At 36.5% G+C, this 19,562-nt stretch overlaps 1 protein-coding gene across 6 annotated transcripts in view; it reads right to left on the bottom strand.

Annotated features, from left to right (window-relative positions):
* znf385b (zinc finger protein 385B) overlaps window positions 1-19,562 on the bottom strand; it is a 141,145-nt gene that overhangs the window by 101,293 nt on the left and 20,290 nt on the right. For 2 of the 6 annotated variants that reach the window (XM_051906858.1, XM_051906859.1), the window contains exon 2: window positions 7,929-8,246. In XM_051906858.1, the coding sequence (XP_051762818.1) occupies window positions 7,929-8,244 (316 nt within the window). In that variant the 5' untranslated portion in view covers window positions 8,245-8,246. Of the gene's footprint in view, window positions 1-7,928; window positions 8,247-8,321; window positions 8,459-19,562 lie in introns of those variants that run through there. The other 4 variants (XM_051906863.1, XM_051906857.1, XM_051906860.1 and 1 more) reach the window with 4 other exon arrangements.

Genomic DNA, 19,562 nt, shown 5'->3' with positions numbered 1-19,562 from the left:
CAATTTTTATTAGCTATTTTTCCCCATTGCAAATAATACACAATTTTTTTCTAATATATTTTTGTAATTCTTTTTCAATTAAAACAGTATTCCATGTTAAAATAGAGACAAGGCATTTAAAATCCAAGTTTTTGAAGGTAGATTAATGCCATCTAGTGGGAGTAAAAAAAGTAAAACTTATGTAATGCCATAGAGTAACAACTACATTCCTATATAGTTCTATATAAAGTGGCTTATAAATTATCTAGTGGTTTTTAGACATAAATACTTATTTTTATTAAGTTGTGGATTTGGATTTATACTTAACCATTCTCAAAGACTACTTTTTGTCAAGGTTTAGATTTTCTTGTTTGAAATATTGATTTGAAGTGTCAATTTTTGCATTAATTTTACTACAGTCAAACCTGAACGCAGAGGAGGACATTTGGTTACACATAACATCAAAATTCAATAAAATATAACAAAAATGAACAGGTATGTTTTATTACAGCTTAATAAATCTGGGCCTGACCTGAATTTAACCTCTTATTTGAGTCTTTTGGCTCAATTTTACCATGTTGTTACAGCCACACCGGTTCATTTTTGTGTATGTATCAGTGTGTTGTGTGTGTGTCTGTGAGTGTGTGTTTGAGTGTGACTATTTTTTTTCTCGACCCTTTAACATATCCAAATCATGTCCATGATTTTTTTTGTGTTCACATAGCTAATGTGACAAAAGTCACCAAGTGTCATCCCATTCCAATGAAGCAAAAAATTTGTAAAATTTCAAAACGTAAATTTTTTTTAGTCTTTTTTTTTTTTTTTTGACTGAAGAGGACCAGAGGGTTAAACTAATGTACTGTATATATGTAAAATTATAGATTTTCATCAAAGTTGTCAACAATATTCATAATATCATTTCAAATGAATTTTATCTTAAAACTGTAAATTAGCACTAACATTTTAACTTATATTGTCACTGTTCATATATATATATCAAACATCAAACATGCAGTTATGATGAATGTCAAGTTTGATTGAAATTGTGTGATGGAATTGAACCTTCTGATGGTTCACATCGCAGAAAAACAGATGCATATTCAAGTTATTTCATGACAGTGACCTGGATCAGAATTGAAAAGGTCAGACTGAAGGCAGAACATGTGCCTTTAAAGGTTACAACAGCTTGTCACTAGGGCAGTAATCTTAAAAGGGACATCTTCGTACCTTATTTACTCCTAAAAGCTTCATAGTAGCACCTTAATGGTACATAAGGTACTAATATGCACCTTTTACGGGAAAATAAAGTACAAAGATGACAAGTAACCAGTGACAAGCTAGTACCCCTAAAGGAACAAAATGTGCACATTTTTTTTCTGACAGTGATTCACAATATCTTCGAGAAAAAAAGAAAAAAAAAGGATCTGTGACGCATATTATGGGGAAAAAACACATTTGAACCACACTCAGCCACGCTGTGAACGTACTAGCTTATGTTTGTTTTAATCTGAGGTAGTTCTGACAGAATCGGAGAAGACAGGCGTGAGCTATGATGATTCAAAGAACAGGAAGAGGGAATTTGTCTGGCTTATTCATGTCATTAGTCATTATATTTTTTGGCCACTTTATCAGCAGGAGTGTCAAGAGTAGAAAAGGAAATGATGATGAAAGGGAACAGAAATTGGAAATATGAGTCAGCAAGACTTGAACTTGAAGTCTGACATTTTATATTATGTTTACAAATATTATTAATCTTAGTTAAAAATATGATCATCTTCACCTGCAATGAACTCTGCAGGCCATAATGATGAAAATGTCCCTTTTCAAGATGATAGCACTGCCATCTAGTGGTCACTACTGCTCTGACCGCAACAAGAGCATGATACATGATCACACACATGCACTTTCACACGCACAGACTACAGAAATGTACTCAGTATATAGTGAGTAAATGTGTTGCCGCGTTGGCAGAAATGCTCTCAACAATCCATCAAAGTTAGCGCACAGATGTGAGGAGCGAGCCGAGCTTATTTCTACAACAATCTGAGCGCTTTGAGCAGACCTGATCTACTGTCAGTCAACAGGACACCGCAGTAAAGCGCAGCACATCCTCCCTGCTGTAATTACATATGTCCGGCTCAGACTACAGCAAATAATGAGCAGCCTGCTTAAAGATTCAGAGCCACTGACACCGCGTGCAGCGCAACTCAGTGTCCAACTCAAACGGACTCAATCAATCACAAACGCATTTTATAAACACAGAATCTATACAACAGATAAAGTGACTAAGAGAGATTTATGCAGGGTTCCAACACATTTTATTTCATTTTAAAATTCCATACTTTTCCAGACTCAAATTTCCAATCATAAATATTTAACATAAATGGCATTATATTTGGTATATAATACAGTCATCTGTAAATATTTTTTATTTTCTCTGTTTTTTATTGGCTTTCTCAGTGACAACATGCACTTATATGATAATAAGAAACCTAAAACACTTTATAACCTGCATATATTCACCTCTGACACATCAGTTTGATATTGTAAATGTGGTTTAGTGTTGCAGGAAAACAGCAAAGAACAGTCTGATTTATTTGACTGTTCGCTCCCTTATCTATGACTGGTTTGTGTGGAACATGCACAATTGCTTAGTGAAGTTCAAAAGAGTCTTGCTTATGGTAAAGACAAACATTTTTGGGTAATGAAAATGTGCGCTTTGAATTCATTCAGTCGGGTCCGACAATCACTAAAGGATCACTAACCTTTTGCCATGAAAATTCTTAATTGTATATTTTTGAAACCTTAATATATGGGCAATAGCCTGAAAAAACAATTTTGTTCCATACGTTTCCAGACCTGGAAATTACTCAAATCAAATTCCATACTTATCCAAACTGCATAGGAACCCTGTTTATGTTATGTTAGTAAGAGAAAATATAATATGAAATATATAAATGATACAGTACATAAATAAATACATAATTATTTATATTTAGGATTGTTACATTGTTTTCATGACAATGAAAAACATTTTCCTCTACGTTCTTATTAGCATAAAGCAAAAAATAGGCCTATATCTTTATATTTTGTATATACCTTTAATGAGGAAATATCATATACTGGGGGAGGGGGGCTCAAGAGAGTGCTCAGTTGTCATAAAATAATGTCTAATAATGTATAAATAATGTCCAAATAATGCTAATGCTAATAGCAATTGCTTAATTTTCTGTGTGCAATATAAAAATGTAAAAAATGTTTTAATTATTTTAAATATGCTTCACAACAATGAATGTTTTGTCCAAATTAATGCTTTCCAGTCAGAAAAATTGCCCTTATTATCAAAATAAGCATTAAATATCATTAAAATAATAAAAAGAAAAATTGAAAAACATCAAGGTTCTTTGGCACAGTGCTAGCTAACCTATTATTTAAAATAGCAGTTGAGGCGTTTACAGATGACTGCTTTAAATGCACCAGCCCCTGCAGCTCTTATTGCTGTTTATTGAAGCTCCATGGAGCACTAGAGACGCTCCCACAGAGAGATGAAAACACGTGAGCTCTCAGTCCCAGACATCCCTGCAGGAGCAGCAGCTGTTTGGGGAAGATCAAACATCACCTCTGCTTTTCACACACTCATATAGTTACAAAAAAAATCTAAATAAATCATTATTACATTCACACGCACATGTGGACTGACATACAGCACATAACACCAGCTAAACATATTATCTGACAAATGAAACTTGATGACACAATTATAAACACAGGCAAACTACGCACTTGCATCACCTCATTTCGAGAGAAACATGGTGGCCACATCCACACTGCTGCTAAACAGGTTTGTCAAACCCCTTCTGAGTGCTTAATCTTGTTCTGTTCACACTGAGTTTGGTAATTTACATGAGTGGAAACCGCATTTGATAAATTTACTACAGAAAAATTCAGGTACTGACAACTTCATATTAAATCATTGATCTCACTCTCTTATGGACACTGACAGCTTATTTAAGTTTCTAGAAGATCACAGAAACAGGTACAGTACGTGTCTTGTCTCATACCTAATTTTTGATATCAGACTCTTTCCACTATAGGTTCTCGCACAAGCTATAATGGCAATTCATACATTATAGTTGACAGAGTTGAGCTTAAAAAAACATAAAACATGTTGCCTATGTTGATTTACCAACAGTTGACAAATATTAATATTAGGATTTGGAGAGAGGGGAATCAATATTTTAAATATTGTTATATTTTACCTCATGAACCTCATATACCTGTAGCTATATCATGATGCCAAGATTCAATATTTTTAGTTACATTTTTCATATGAATATTTTTTGAGGAAAAAAGCATTTGAGCGTTCAGCGAAAATCTGTGAAAAGGTGAAACTAATTTGAAATCCTCAAAACACTAAAATTCAATGCAGATGATAACGAAACAAGTTTGCAAAAGATTGCAATGTGTTTTGCATAACTACATAGAGTCGGTTATGGTAAGATGTTTGTTTTTGAAAAAAGTCTTTTACGCTCACCAAAACTGCATTAATTTGATCAAAAATACAGTAAAACAATAATACTGTGAAATATTATTAGTTAAAAACAACTTTTTTTTTTTACAACAATCAACAACAATTTTAATATATTTTCAAATGTAATTTATTACTGTAATGGCAAAGCTGAATTTTCAGCATCAGTACTCCAGTCTTTAGAGTCATATGATCTTTCAGAAATGATTCTAATATGCTGATTTGCTGCTAAAGACACATTTCTTATTATTATCAGTGTTGAAAACAGCTGTGCTGCTTAATATTTTTGTGGAGACGGTGATACATTTTTTTTCAGGATTCTTTGATTAATCAAAAGTTCATAAGAACGGCATTTATTTTAAATAAAATTATTTACATTTGATCAATTAATGCATCCTTGCTAAGGAAAATAATTACATTTTTCCCAAACTTTTGTGTAGCGTACATATAAACAATTACGATAATATCACATTGCGACTCTGAGATTTCAATATAATATCATGTGGCCAGATTCCCATCCCTATCGGTCTCTAATTTCTTGCATCAAAAAATGTATAGCTAACATCAAACAGACATTCATGTTTCTTATTTACAGCTGCAAGATGCCACAGTGTTGCACTGATTATGAACTCATCAACTATCACAAACAGGATGACAATTTAGGGGATTTAAAAGACTTTTTCACTCCTCAAACTGTCTATTGTGTATATGTGGCCAAGAATTATGGCATACATCTCTTACGTTTAATAGTAGAGTAACGTCATGGTGGGAAAAAATCATATCTGCGATTCTTCATAAGCGAAAGCACACAGATTATTTTACCAGCATTCATAAAGTCATGAAATTCGCTATGACATAGTAGACCTTCTAATAGCGCAATAAGCTCTTCAAACTGAATAAAAATTTCCATTTTGCTTTGGCCGCCCCTTCAAAAGAGGCAAAAGTTTTCCCATGGAGTCCAACACAGTCTGTCTAATGTCTGTAGCCTGTATGCTACTTTTCCACCAATCTAATGAAAGTTTGGTCAGCACCACTCTGACACTGCACTGGAAGCCACAGTCTCGCCTGCCAGTCCAGCACTAACTTCTCACAGATCCTCTGCCCATCTTGCATCAATGCAACCCAAAATGTTTCCCAGGTAACATGCAAAACAAGAGCATGTTTGTTTAAATATGAAGGTAACCTGGTATGCATCTGGATCCTACTCATAAACTGAATGAGCCATTAATACAGGTTCACCTTTTTTTTAGTCTCAACAGTTCCATTCACCAACCAGACTGTGAACACACTGATAAACTGTCACTTACTGGTCAAGTGCAGTTGCTGCCATTCGCACCAGTTACACATGCCAGAACCACCACAGGCCTGTTAAAGACACACATTATCCTGGAAAGTCCATGTGAAATGCAGGATAGAGACACTCAAGTCTCAGTCAGACACCCAAGAGGTTACAAAAATGATGCACCATCCTCAGTTCTGCTCCTACCAGGGCCAGAAATTAATCAGGACTCAGGGCAAAAATGCTACAGAAAGGCGATGAAAATTCCCCATTGAATGCAAGAATTTATCTAGCAGACAATCATAATGGCCAATTATTTAAAACGTTCTCTAGCTGAGTACATTTTAGTCAGTACAAGCTTTTTTGTGTTATATTTTTTGTATTATTTAGGTATTTTGTGTATGAAATGTATTTGTATTTGAATTCAGATTTAGAATGTATTTAAAGGGATAGTTCACCCAAAAATTAAAATGATCCCATGATTTATTCCCCCTTAAGCCATCCTAGGTGTATATGACTATCTTCTTTCAGACGAACACATTTGGAGATATATTTAAAAATATCCTGGCTCTTCCAAGTTCTTATAATGGTAGTGAATGTGGGGAAGAAGAAGATAGTCATATACACCTAGAATGGCTTGATGGGATAATTGTCATTTTTGAGTGAACTATCCCTTTAAGTAAAAATTATTCAGTTAAAAGGATGAATTATGTATTTTTATATGAATGAAATTAATCAAAAACATGCCCCTGAAAATCAATTTCAGGGGGCAAATATAGCCTCTTAATAACAATAAAAAAATTTAAAATAAAAAAAAAATACTGAGTCTGGATTTAATGCACACTCTCACCATTTGCAAGAACTCTGAGCAAAGCTTGTTTGCCAAAGTGGTGTGAGTGGTCTCTGTAGTGTCCTAAAGTTCAGGACCTGATAGTGGAAGGTTGCTGGTTCAAGCCCCGCAAAAGACAACCGTGTCACCGGTGTGCCCCTAAACAAGACACTGAACCTGAGGTTCTCCAGGGAGATTGAGCCTTGAATAGGTGTGCTTCTTGCTTTGCTAATTGGTAGCTTGCATTTGAAAAAAAAAAAAAAAAAAAATGAAGTAATAGTTCACTCAGACATTAAAGGTTGTCATCATCATTTATTGTTGTTCCAAACCGGTATGGTTTCTTGGTTTCTTTTGTAAAATAAAAACAGTATCCTGGCCACTATTTTCAATATAATGAAAATGACAAGGAAAAAGTACAAAAAAACATCATAAAACCTTACCGAAATCATGACTTGTGCGCTTAATTGTGAGTCTTCTGAAATCATAAAATACTTTTTGTGATCAACAGACCAAAACCTCATTATTCAAGTCATTTTTCATTGATAAATTCAGCGAGCTGTTAACCTTTGTGACCAAATAACGGAGTCAGTAAATTCAAACTCGAGATTCAAATCAGTTTGATTCTATCGTTAGCCAACTATGGTCAAAAGTTCTGTCTTTACCAACATAGTTCGATTCTGCGTTTCTAGAAACCATAGTTTCAATGAACATTCACAAACAGCATCGCAAACTTGTGTAGTTGGAACTACAGCTCTCGACTTGTGTTTACATGCATAGCACGTGCAACAAAGTTATTGTGGTCTCAGGAAACACTATGGTAGTTATGCCAGCGAGTTATGCTATTTTATGCTGTGCTCTGTGAACTCATAATTGGCCGTTTATACTTTTTAAATCGAATTTTCAGTGAATAATGACTTAAATTTTGTTCTGTTCCTTACATAAAGAAATCATATGACTTCAGACGTCTGGAAATAAGAGTGAATATGTCGATATAGTCTGTTTTTGTGGTACTTTCATGACATCTTTTTGTAATTTTGGAGCTTGACAGACCCAAAATTGGCTTCTTTTGTGTTTGACAAAAGAAAAAAAGTCATACAGGTTTGGAAACGACATGAAGAGGAGTAAATGATGACAGAATGTTCAATTCTGGGTGAACTATATGGCTTTAATAAAAACAACTCTTTAAAAATGCCACAAGAAATGACAAGTTGGGCCCTCTGAGTCAAATGCTAAATCAGGGCGCATCAACATCAGAGCTGTTTACGCCTTCGCAGCATCGGAGGATACACTCCTCTGGGTTAAGGAGGTCTTACCTTGACTGCCACTGCTGCTGAGAGAGTGTAAAGAAGTGGGAGCCGAGCCGACACTTGCCGTGGGCAGCTCTCCTTTATTCAACTGTTTGACCCTCTTGAGGTGAGACTTGCCGTTGTAGTGAACCTGGGCCTGTGTGGCGGAGTGCAGCTGGATGTTGCAGACTTCACAAAGCGAGTAGAGCAGCTTCTTCTTCTCCTGCTGGAGCTGCATGTCCGCGTTGGCATTGCTAGGCTCCTTTACCTCCATGCAGCCTGGGATGGCGAAGCACAGCTGTCCATTTTCTATGAGCTGGGTGGGGCTCAAGGGGGTCTTCATACCTGCGGGAGAGCAAAAGGATGAGGGTTAGAAGCGTGGAAAGTGTTTAATCCAAACCAGGATTGGCGATGACTCACCTTCTGAATTCAACATCACCCCACACAGAGCTTTTTGAACACCAGGTGGGGAGAGTTTACATCCTAAAACCACCAAGGTAGAGAAGTGGGAACGTGTGTGAGTGAGGATGTCTGGAGCGCTTGTGTGGGCTACACGGGTGGCTGACTTCTCTCCTCCCTGAGCTCTGACTCCTCCCCTCGGTACACTCAAGCCAAGTTTCCCCACTTGTGGAGCGGGCACAGAGCTATGGACTGACCTCCTGTGCCCATCTGTTGCTTTTACGAAGAGACCTGACTCGCATACCTCGTGCCCACGGGTCTTACACAACCAACATGGATGGGAGGAAGACAGTCAGCCCAGGGGGGCATGAGAAGCTAGGAGGGGCTTATGCCTGTCAGCGGCAGCAGACGCCAAAACTGCTATTGTGTGTCTGGGGGTCTGCGAGAGCGAATAAATTACATAAAGCCCCCCACCCGAGCCACGATCTCTTGAGCACTACAACTGAATGGCCGGTGTAATGGATGGCTGCAAAAGGGGAATGATGCGCTCAGGGAAACGGTGATCTTTTTAATCTGAAAATTGCAAAAATTGCATTTGTAGTCAGTCCGCACTAATGCCACGGCTGCAGGCTTCCTGGGCTGGATGATAGAGGATAAAGGAGCATAAAGATGCCAATTGAGTCAGCTGTACTTTCGAGTGCATGCTGGGGATGAAATATTATACATGTGTTCACATGCGTATGAGAATAGATGTGTGTGATTTTCTTTAAGCAAAATAAAATTTCCCATTTCTTTCTTTTCATTTTAGGGTGAAATGACCCAGACATGTGTGTGAGTATATAGGCTGCACACATCGAGCATGTTTTGGTCCCTGTCCAGTAATCCTTCTCACACTGTCTCAGTAATCTCTGTGGGCAGCTGCACACTCTAATCCCTGCAGATAAACTTACTCTAACTTCCCCTGTCTCTTGGGCCATTCAGCTCTTCTCCATTTCTTAACACTTTCTCAGGAATCTATTGTATTCAGAGAAAGAAAAACTGTAAGTGGAAATCCCTGATGTTAATCACTTTCTTTCAGTGTTGTGAATCTATTTCTCTAACTCCTAGCTATTACTTAAGCTTGAGCTTTGCTCTACTTTGCGGTGGAAATGAGGCCAGTGAGAAAAAAAATGGAAGCTGCAGTGGTTTTGGTGACCTGTATTCGCAGGCAGGATTTCCAGATATGTGGTGCAGTTCGTGCCTTGGGGTTTGGAGGAAGTAAACCGACTGTGATGCTCAGTTCGTGGCTGTTCACATCACATCTGTTCATTTAGTGGTCAACTAATCAACCAGTCAGGGTCCTCTACTTTCCCCCAGTGCCACCACCAACACTCCTGTGTCACATCAATGTGCAAACACTTGCACTTGCAAGCTTACATACTAGAGCAGCACGCTTCTGGATAAATTCAGAATCACAATTGTTTTGTTTAAAATAGAGATCACGATTCTCCCTTGATTCTGAATATACAAGTAAACTAAATAAATGTACATTTGCGAGAGTTGTACAAATGAGGGTACTTTTTAACCTCTTCGCACAATCGTTCGTCTATGTAGGCCTCTATTGTCACTGTAGCTTGCATGAGTTCCAGTCGGTTCTGTTTACGCAGTTTTTCTTTGACTACCTTGTGAATCGATGCCCCCAGGGCACAGTTGCCACCTTGTGGATAAACAAATTATTTCTAGAAAAAAAAATAATTAAATACGCATGTGCGACCTGTGCATACAAAATTATTTTAAGCCTCAAGTTAATTTCAAAAGGTGTTTTATACTATTTTGATCACTACCGTAGACATCAGTGTTTATATCCAAACTATAAACATTTATCCCAGTACTTCTGTGATAATTTGAATCATTGTAACAGAAATAATGATACTGTGTGGTTGAAAATACTGTTTGTGAAGCTGTTTCAAACATGACAACTGCTCTCTCTGGCTCAGTGGCAGCACCAACGCAGATCTGAATGTTCCGCTGTGATTTTGTCAAAGGTTTAAAAGATACAGGCGAATCGTCATTTAGGAATAACGTCATATCGAAATCGCAATCATTTAACAATTTATTGTGCAGCTCTATTACATACTGCACAATATGCACTGTATACCGCTTTTTAATAAAAACATATAAAGGCATAGGCATTATTCCACACAATAAGCATTGAAAAAAAAATAAGATGAAGATGACTGCTGATATTCATTCTGGTTGAATGTCACTCACATTTGTCACTCTGAAAATACTGTAGATGTCAACGTATTGCATTGTGAGATATGTTAAGCTATTCCATGCAATGTGCTCTATATCAGGGCAAATATAGTAGGTCATCATAGCATTACTATACATGCATACAAATATGAATTTTTTTTTTTTTTTTTTGCACAATACACATGCTATACACTGGAAAAAAATAGTAGTATGTTAGTATTTCAAACATAAGAAATAGGAAATAAAAATAATTACATTTTGGTCATTCACAATCCAGGTTAGTGTAATTTAAACAAAGCTTTATAACTTCAGGCCAATGTGGTATTTCTTTAGATTGCATAACCCAGGGAATGACTGGAAAGTTTTTGTAAAAACGGCCTGCCTTTAGGTATAAAAAGATATACAATTAGATATGACTTTTTTTGTAAAAAGCTTTGTCACAAACCTGCACAAAATAACAACAGTGATGTGAATCTATTATTTGAATCTTTTGAATCACCTGAACTGAATCACACAGACAATGTAATTCCAATCAAACAGACAATGTAATCAGACAACATATAATTTAGCACTAGAAATTGAAAACAATTAAGTACTAAACTCTACTGTACACGTCCTTGCTATAATAGGAAGGCCATAAATGCAGTAATCTTGAAGCAGATCACAGATCAAAGCAGCAGCCCAAGAACTATAAAACATTATTAACGTGACTGATCAGTGGAACGCAGTGACTTTATGAAATTGGCCTTTTGAAATTTACGAAGCAGTTCTACTTTGAGACAAGTGCAAACATTTCTCAGACATTTTCTGAAGGTCTTCCTGGAAAATGGATATTGATACCATACAGCAAAAATAAAGTGTGCTTTGACCCTGATACTTCATGTGCTGTGTAGCAATTTCCAGAAAACATCAGCAGTTTAGTACAGAGAAATATAGACTGAAGTGGACAATTTAAAAGAGGTCAAAAGGCTTTGTTTCTTAAGCAAACATTTGATTGTTCTATGATAAAACTGACCTTTGCATGAAATTGTCCATATGTGTATCAAAAAGCAAAGTTTCACTTTGTAGGAGAGCAAATGCAAATTTTACCATAAGATATGACACACTGAGATGTTTAAAATAGCTTGAGAACCTTCAGTGCAAATTCACTATATTAGCATGCAGAATGTAGAAGCTGAGTGTGATGCCGGCAGATCTCTGATTTACATGTTCATTTCATTGCAAATTCTTAGTAGTTAACTGTTCTCGAACATTCCGTACCCTCAATTCATTCCTAACACATCCACATGCTATTAACCTGTCTCTATTTCTCACTCTCGCTCTCCCTTCCACTCATGATCTATCTCTTAAAAGTCAGGTGATTACTGCATTAAAACAAATGTGATATGATAAGTGTCAAGCTGTGGTCATGTCAGATGTATGCCTGAGGGAAAAGGTGAGACTGTCGGCTGAGGAAACCCTTGTTTTCATGTTCGAGTGAATGAAATGTACTCCCAGCTACAACCCCCAACTCCTTTCCTCCTCCAGCTTTAAGATGGAGAGCTGTGCGCTCAGGCATGTCATATGCAATCAATGGTGAGATTCTGAGGTCAGACAACAGGAAGTTAATCAGGTGCTCACAGGTCAATCCAGTCAAGTAAGTGGTAATGCAGGGAGACGCATGATGCATGCAAAAAAGCAGGAAAAAGAAATAAAGAGGAAGAGAACGAAAGAGCATAGTTCTTCTTTATATTATCTATTTGTCTATCTGAATTCAATCAACATGAATTCACCCTATGTATTTATATAGATTTTATGTATATATTCACATTCATAGCAGTATCTACGTAGAGTAGCTAGAGTCCATTCACCAACTGAAGGCGCTTCACCTTGTGACATGATACGACAGAATTGGTGCTTCCAGTCTAGACAGCTTTGCTGATTATAATGGGGGCGATCTAGTTTTTTGCAATGCGCTGCACTCACTGAACGTACACAGGAAAAACTCATCTCAAAAAAAGAGAAAAAGAATCAGAGAAAAAACTGTGAGAATATATATCTACTCTGTTGAGAGATGCTAATACCCAAATAGAGGCATGACTGTGGTTCAACAGTGAATGAGGATTCAGCACAAAACACATGTCTCAAGTGTAATGGTTTGTGGCCCTTGGCAAAGAGCTTGTATGGCTGACCTCTGTGTGGGCAGGTGCTGATGAATATACTGCAGGCAATATTTAAGAGCCGCAAAAGGTAAATGTTAATGCTTTGGCACCCTTAGCTTCTATAACAGTTTGGGCTTAATTACCAGCTTTATCCAGATATTGAGTTCTATGCCAGGTTGTGGGAGTGGAATAAAAATAGCAACAGTAACTAAAAATCACTGTTCATCTAGAGACCAGAGAGAGAGAGAGAGAGAGAGAGAGAGAGAGAGAGAGAGAGAGAGAGAGAGAGAGAGAGAGAGAGAGAGAGAGAGAGAGAGAGAGAGAGAGAGAGAGAGAGAGAGAGAGAGAGAGAGAGAGAGAGAGAGAGAGAGAGAGAGAGAGAGAGATAAGGAGAAAAATAGAGAAGGATATGAAATCACACCTGTATCTATGGACTGGAGTGTCTCAATCAGCTCCCAAGTCCAGTAGTCATGGCACTGAACATGATGGTTATTGTAGTTTTAGACCAGTGGTTCCCAAACCTGTCCTGAAGGACCCTCAGCACTGCACATTTTGTATGTCGCCCTTATCTGAAACACCTACTTCAGGTCTTGCACTCTCTACTAATGAGCTGATGAGTTGAATCAGGTGTGTTACTGTGCATTCACACTGCCGCCGGCGAGAGTGTCAAAGTGACAGGAAGTCATTCATTTTCAATGTGAGCCAGCGACGAACTCTGGCGAGCAGTGGCGCAGCGCATCTTGGACGGTGTGGGCGTCGAGGAGAGTTGAAGTCAGGTCAACTTTATGGTAATGAGCTATGACGCGGTTCGGCAGCAACCAATCAGAATGTAGAGGTCCTCCTTCCAGAGAACGCAGTCGTGTAAACTTTGGTTCTGACCAAACATTAGTTCCCAAGCAAAATGGAGGAGAGGTGGATAATTGCCGTGGCGGGTTTCCCAATAATATACGACACGTGTCCCTGTTTGCGTACAGGGGCATAAAAAAAAAAAAAATTAAAAAAAATGATGCGTGGACCAAGGTGTCTGACATTGTTTGCATGCTTTATCTGAAATTGCATAGCTGTATGCCTATATATTTACTATATACATATATATTATTACTATATAAATATATAGCTGTATGCACTATAGACCAATTTGGTGTTTGCAAACAGCCATGACGTTTTTTTGTGGGCGGAGCCTACCTGGTTGCAGAAAACGACATCAGTAGCAGTCTATGGAAGCCACGGAATAAAAGAATAAAAAGTTAATTTTGAGTTTATATCTCACAATTCTGACTTTTATTTCTCACAAATCTGAGTTTATATCTCACATTTCTTAGAAGGAAAAACAGAATTGTGTGTCTCTTTTCCTTTTCCGCAATTCTGACTTTTTTCCCCTCTGAACTGTGAAACAAACTCACAATTGCGAGTTATAAAGCCCGAACTGGGAGATATAAATTCAGAAAAAAATTCAGAATTGTGAAATAAAAATATTATAGGCTATGTTTAAAAGTTATCTATGCAAAATGTTATAGGTTTAAATATTATTTCTTGCTGTAACTGCTATGTATGTATGTCCTCTATGAACTGCATATGTGAATATTATGTAGACTTACTGTTTACATCAAATTCCTGCTTTAATAGTAGACTAATCATTGCAGGTTTCATCAGTCAAGTCTGTGACTTGCAACATAAACGTCTCCGTTTAGCTTCAAAGGACGTCTTCAACGACGGTATTCTATAAAAAATGAAGTCTATATTTTTTGCATTCCGATTCCGACATCCAGAGGCACAACAAAACATTTTCCTCCACTTGCTACCGCTATTTTTCTGCAACCACTATGCGCGCGCAGCTGCAAGTGACTTAACTGTGACGTCTGCTCCAAATGGGTCTATACTGTATATATTTAAGCCTACTGACATTTATCATTATTTTCTCCAGCTAAGCAATTTTTTCTCCGCGTTCTCTGGAATCCTCTCAAGTGGAGGACTTCTACATTCCGATTGGTTGCCGGTTACTTTGACGCTCTCGACGGCGGTGGTGTGAATGCACAGTTAGATGAGAGAGACATTCAAAATGTGCAGTGTTTGGGGTCCTCCAGGATAGATTTAGGAACCATTGTTCTAGACTAAATGTAAAAAAATGCATTTACTAATCTCACTTGCACAAAAGCATTGAGCATTCCTCAAATTCCTCAATAAAAACAATGAAATGCAATTTCAGAATTTATGCAAACCTGTAATAATTGTATTTAATCTCATTTTATTAATCAATGTCTTTGCTGCTGACCTTCAATGATCTAATTCAACCATACTAATAAGCAAAAATTACTTAAGTGTGTTGAACTTCCTTCTCCTGTATCCTATTCTTCTTTAATCCAGAATGGCAGCACTGCTGAAAGGATTGTTTGAGCTGCGCCCTCTACTGTACAGGCGTAAATATGCATTTCCTTCAGCCTGAGGCTTATTCATTTCACTTTTGGTGTGAAAGGGCCTTAACATTTTGTTGTTATTAAAAAACAAACAAGCAAGCCCAGGTGAGAAAAAGTAATGTAATGCATTACTTTTCATAAAAAGTAACTAAGTAACGCAATTAGTTACTTTTTTAGGGAGTAACACAATATTGTAATGCATTACTTTTAAAAGTAACTTTCCCCAGCACTGGTGTGGAGTGCTGCGATGTGACAAAGACAACACACCACACACTAACAGATCACAAATAACCAGAGTCCCACCTGTGAACGCAGGAAATCTCACAAAATCTCTCGCATCAAACTTGACTTTAAAGTAAACAAACATGGTGGACGATGGGCTAGAAGAAATGGCGATAATAGTGTTTGGATGGCTTTTTACAGAAAATTTGCAGGGAAAAAGAAAAAGGTTTGGATGAAGTCGTGTTATGCTTCTGTCAGCTCGCTTTCTGATTTGGTATCGTTTCATTCCACGTGACAATCTACAGAGTGCTTGCATGTTTCGGGGTTCCCACCACACAACAGGATTTCTGATCGCATCACATTTCAGAAGCAAAGGCAATAGGGCTTGTAAAATTACATAGCATTTTCACTTTCAGCATGAACAGACAAATTACTTTCATTCAGGAATCACCTTTTTCACATTGTGCCTGGTTAGGACACAGTATAAATGATAGAAAGTACATCAGAAAAGTAAGGAATTACTCCAAAGCTCTCTTTGGAATCGTAAAGATGGAGAGACACTCATGTTGCACCCGGTCAACCGTGCCTATTTCAAACTTACGGCCCATTACAAAACCCACAGCTAAAATCTCACAGATGGAAAGGCCAGGAACGTGTTTCTGCAGTCTAATTCCACGCTAATGCTTTTCACTGGAAGCTCTTAGCAGAAACACAGAAAAATAAAATTAATGTGAAAGTTTTCCACTCCGTGTGTGTCTGTCACACGCAGGGAGGGCTTGGCACGCACATACGTAACATCTGGACAGGAAGCGGTCTGTTAATGGAGGGTCGGCAGCTTACAGCAGTGTCAGGTGAGGACTGGAGTCTCAATTGCAAAGCTGTTCACAGATGTCCTCAATGTGCCTTTGACCAGGGCATGTGGATATTATATAGCCATTTACACCAATCCACTATATAAGCAGTTTTGTACAGAAAATACTTGCGATAAGACTGTGCGCTGAGCAGACATATGTTGGCATGCGTCTGACCTTGTGACGCGATCAGATGTTGTCAAAAGAATATTCACTGGCCCTTGAAAGCTGACAGAACAGACATACAGGCAGTTCCAGTAAGTGGAGCATTGGATCGGCATTAGTTGTGTTGATGGAGGTCTTTGACAATGCTGAAGTGTGTGGAAATACAAGAGGGAAATCTGCTTACAAAGGGGTTTGATATCACTGCACCTGCTCCGCCAGTTACATACAGCCGCGTTCCCGATGAGTGACCTCTCAGATTCAGCATAGCACGCAGGGAAACTAACTATGAGGGATGGAACATTTCCTGCTACATTATCCATCTCAGCAATAACTCAAAGCAGAACATTCATAATTAACCTCTTATATTGGATGTTTCTACCCAAAAAGTGTTGTAGTGAGAGACGGTGCTACTGATTCTTTTTTATTTTAGTACTTTTTATTTTTAACTTGGTAACGGTACTTTCAACTTCCCTAATTTGAAACTGAACATGAACAGTGTGTGAAAATTCATAATTCACCACATATATTGCATTTTTCCTCTCCAAGAAGAGTTGGAGTAATGAAAGATGGTGTTATGAAAGAGCAGCAGAAACTAGACTTTTTTTTTTTTTTTTACAAGAAATGTCAACTGTGTTTGAGCATACAAACTAACTAGCCTACATCTACCAGTGAAGAAATATTTCCTATGTTACACTATCAGTTTTAACCTAATAAATGAAGAAATGTCATAATTTGCCTTGGAGGGCTGTCGAAGTGCCAAAGTTTCAGCAAGTTTGTGGTTGGTAAGATTTTTTTCATGCGTTTGAAAGAAATCTCTTCTGCTCACCAAGGCTGCATTTATTTGATCAAAAATATAGTAAAAACAGTAATATTGTAAAATATTATTATAATTTAAAATTACTGTTTTCTATTTTAATATATTTTAAAATGTAATTTATTCCTGTGATGCAAAGCTGAATTATCAGCATCATTACTCTGGTCTTCAGTGTCACATGACCCTTCAGATATCATGCTAATGTTTTGATTTTTTGCTCAAGAAACATTTCTTATTATTATCAATGTTGAAAACAGCTGCTTAATATTGTTCAGAAACCGAAATACATTTTTTCAGGATTCTTTGATGAATAAAAAGCTCAAAGGAATGGCATTTACTTAAAATGGGAATCTTATGTAAAATTATAAATGACTTTTTTCTGTAATTTTTGATCAATTTAATGCATCTTTGCTGGAAAAAAAAAAAACACTACATGCTTGATTTAAATATTAAAAATCTATACTAGGCTATAAATATTAACAGATTTATTTAAAACAATGGCACACAGTCTTCTCTGTATTTTTTTAGTGATTTAAACATTGCATTGAGTTTTAATGTAATTATTCAAGTAAACAGTCATATTAAAAACAGTGGGTCTGTGCATAAAACACACAATTTTTATTTATTTATTTATTTTTTTTGGAAATTAGGTGTGTTTCCTTTAAGTAGTTCAAGCGGATGACGGTGGTATCAGTAACCTAGTAACCAACAGTAAATAAAACACCATCAGCGGAAACAGCCGTTTGTTCATGTGGGTTTAATGTTCGCTACATCAGAATTTATTTGGAAAACATTAACTCTTTTTGCACAAGTCAAAAATCACCTCAAGCGAGCACAAAAACTTTTTTTGCAAATTAAGTGGGGTTTTTTTTTGTTTGTTTTTTTAAAAAAAATTGGCATTTTCATCATTCCTTTTTTGATGCGATACTTCAAAATGTGCATAAAAACAGGGTGATGGAATAATAGCCAGCGAGCAATAGTAATATGAGAAATAGTAATATTCCTGCCATAGCAAAGACATGTAATGATATTCACTTAAGACTAAAAACAGACCTAATTAGGACCTAAAAACAGACAACATACCATTGAAGAAAAGCAAAATAAAACAGGCTATAGCATGGACACTCACAGGAACACACACACTTTCTCAGACAGACTATAAATAACAGTGATGAGACATGACTGTATTTACCACTTATTACAAAAGAGATCCATAGAGAAACAAGCTGATAAAAGACAAAGACAGGGAGAGTGAAGAGGAAATTGAAGAAAAAAATGTAAAAGAGGAGTGAAGGAGATTGAGATGAAGAAAGAGGGTAAGTGAGAGGAAGACAGATTGAGAACAAGAAACAGAATTAGAGAAAGAGCTAATCACTTATGAAAGACTACAGGTCCATGCATGTCCGCACAGCTGTTCCCAGATCTACATTACCATTCAAACGTTTGGGGTCAGTAAGATTTCATTAAATCATATTTAAAGAAATGAATACTTTTTTTCAGCAAAGATGCATTCATTTAAATTGATCAAATGTGACAGTAAAGGCAATTATAACATTACAAAAAAGAAAACTATTTCAAATAAATATTCTTTATATTCATCAAATAATCCTGAAAAAAAAAAAAAAAATACACAAAATTATTAAGCAGCACAATTGTTTTCAGCATTGATAATAAGAAATGTTTCTTCAGCATCAAATATTAGAATATTAGAATGATTTCTAAAGGATCATATGACACTGAAGACTGGAGTAATGTCTGTTTTCAGCTTTGTCATCACAAAAATAAATTACATTTTAAATATATTAAAATAGAAAACAATTATTTTAAATTGTAATAATATTTCACAATATTACCGTTTTACTGCATCTTTGATCAAATAAATGCACTTGAATATTCAATTCACATTTTTAATTCATTTATTTGTATGGCGCTTTTCACAATATATCGTTTCAAAGCAGCTTGACAGAAAATATTACAATTTAGAGTGATCTGTTATCAGATGTGACTGTGTCAAGTTATGTAATTTCAGAAAAGTACATAGACAAATCAAGCAGTTAACAATGTAACAATGTATTAATTTAAAGCAGAAACAATGAGCTCATTAAAGTAATGAATACAAGTTAACAAATGACTAGGATATATAGCAAAATTTGAAATGGTGCATGTTGATCCAGATATTGCGAATATGGATGGGAACTGTAAGGGAATTTAATCTGATTCTGATTTCACATAACTATTCCAGTTAGCTATTCACAATTTAGTATTTTTGAATCAGTCAGTGACTCACTCAGACAGTAACTGTTTTCATTCCAGAATGGATCAGTGTTTTTAAATGGGTTGGTTGAATGAATGATTCAATGCATGACTCATAATCAAGAATTACTGTTAACTAAACTAACATTATTAACACTAACTATTAA

This window comes from Ctenopharyngodon idella, chromosome 9, assembly GCF_019924925.1.
Source record: "Ctenopharyngodon idella isolate HZGC_01 chromosome 9, HZGC01, whole genome shotgun sequence".
Classification (NCBI taxonomy): domain Eukaryota; kingdom Metazoa; phylum Chordata; class Actinopteri; order Cypriniformes; family Xenocyprididae; genus Ctenopharyngodon; species Ctenopharyngodon idella.
Note: the sequence above shows the minus strand (reverse complement) of the source record. Positions and strands in the feature narration are given on the sequence as shown.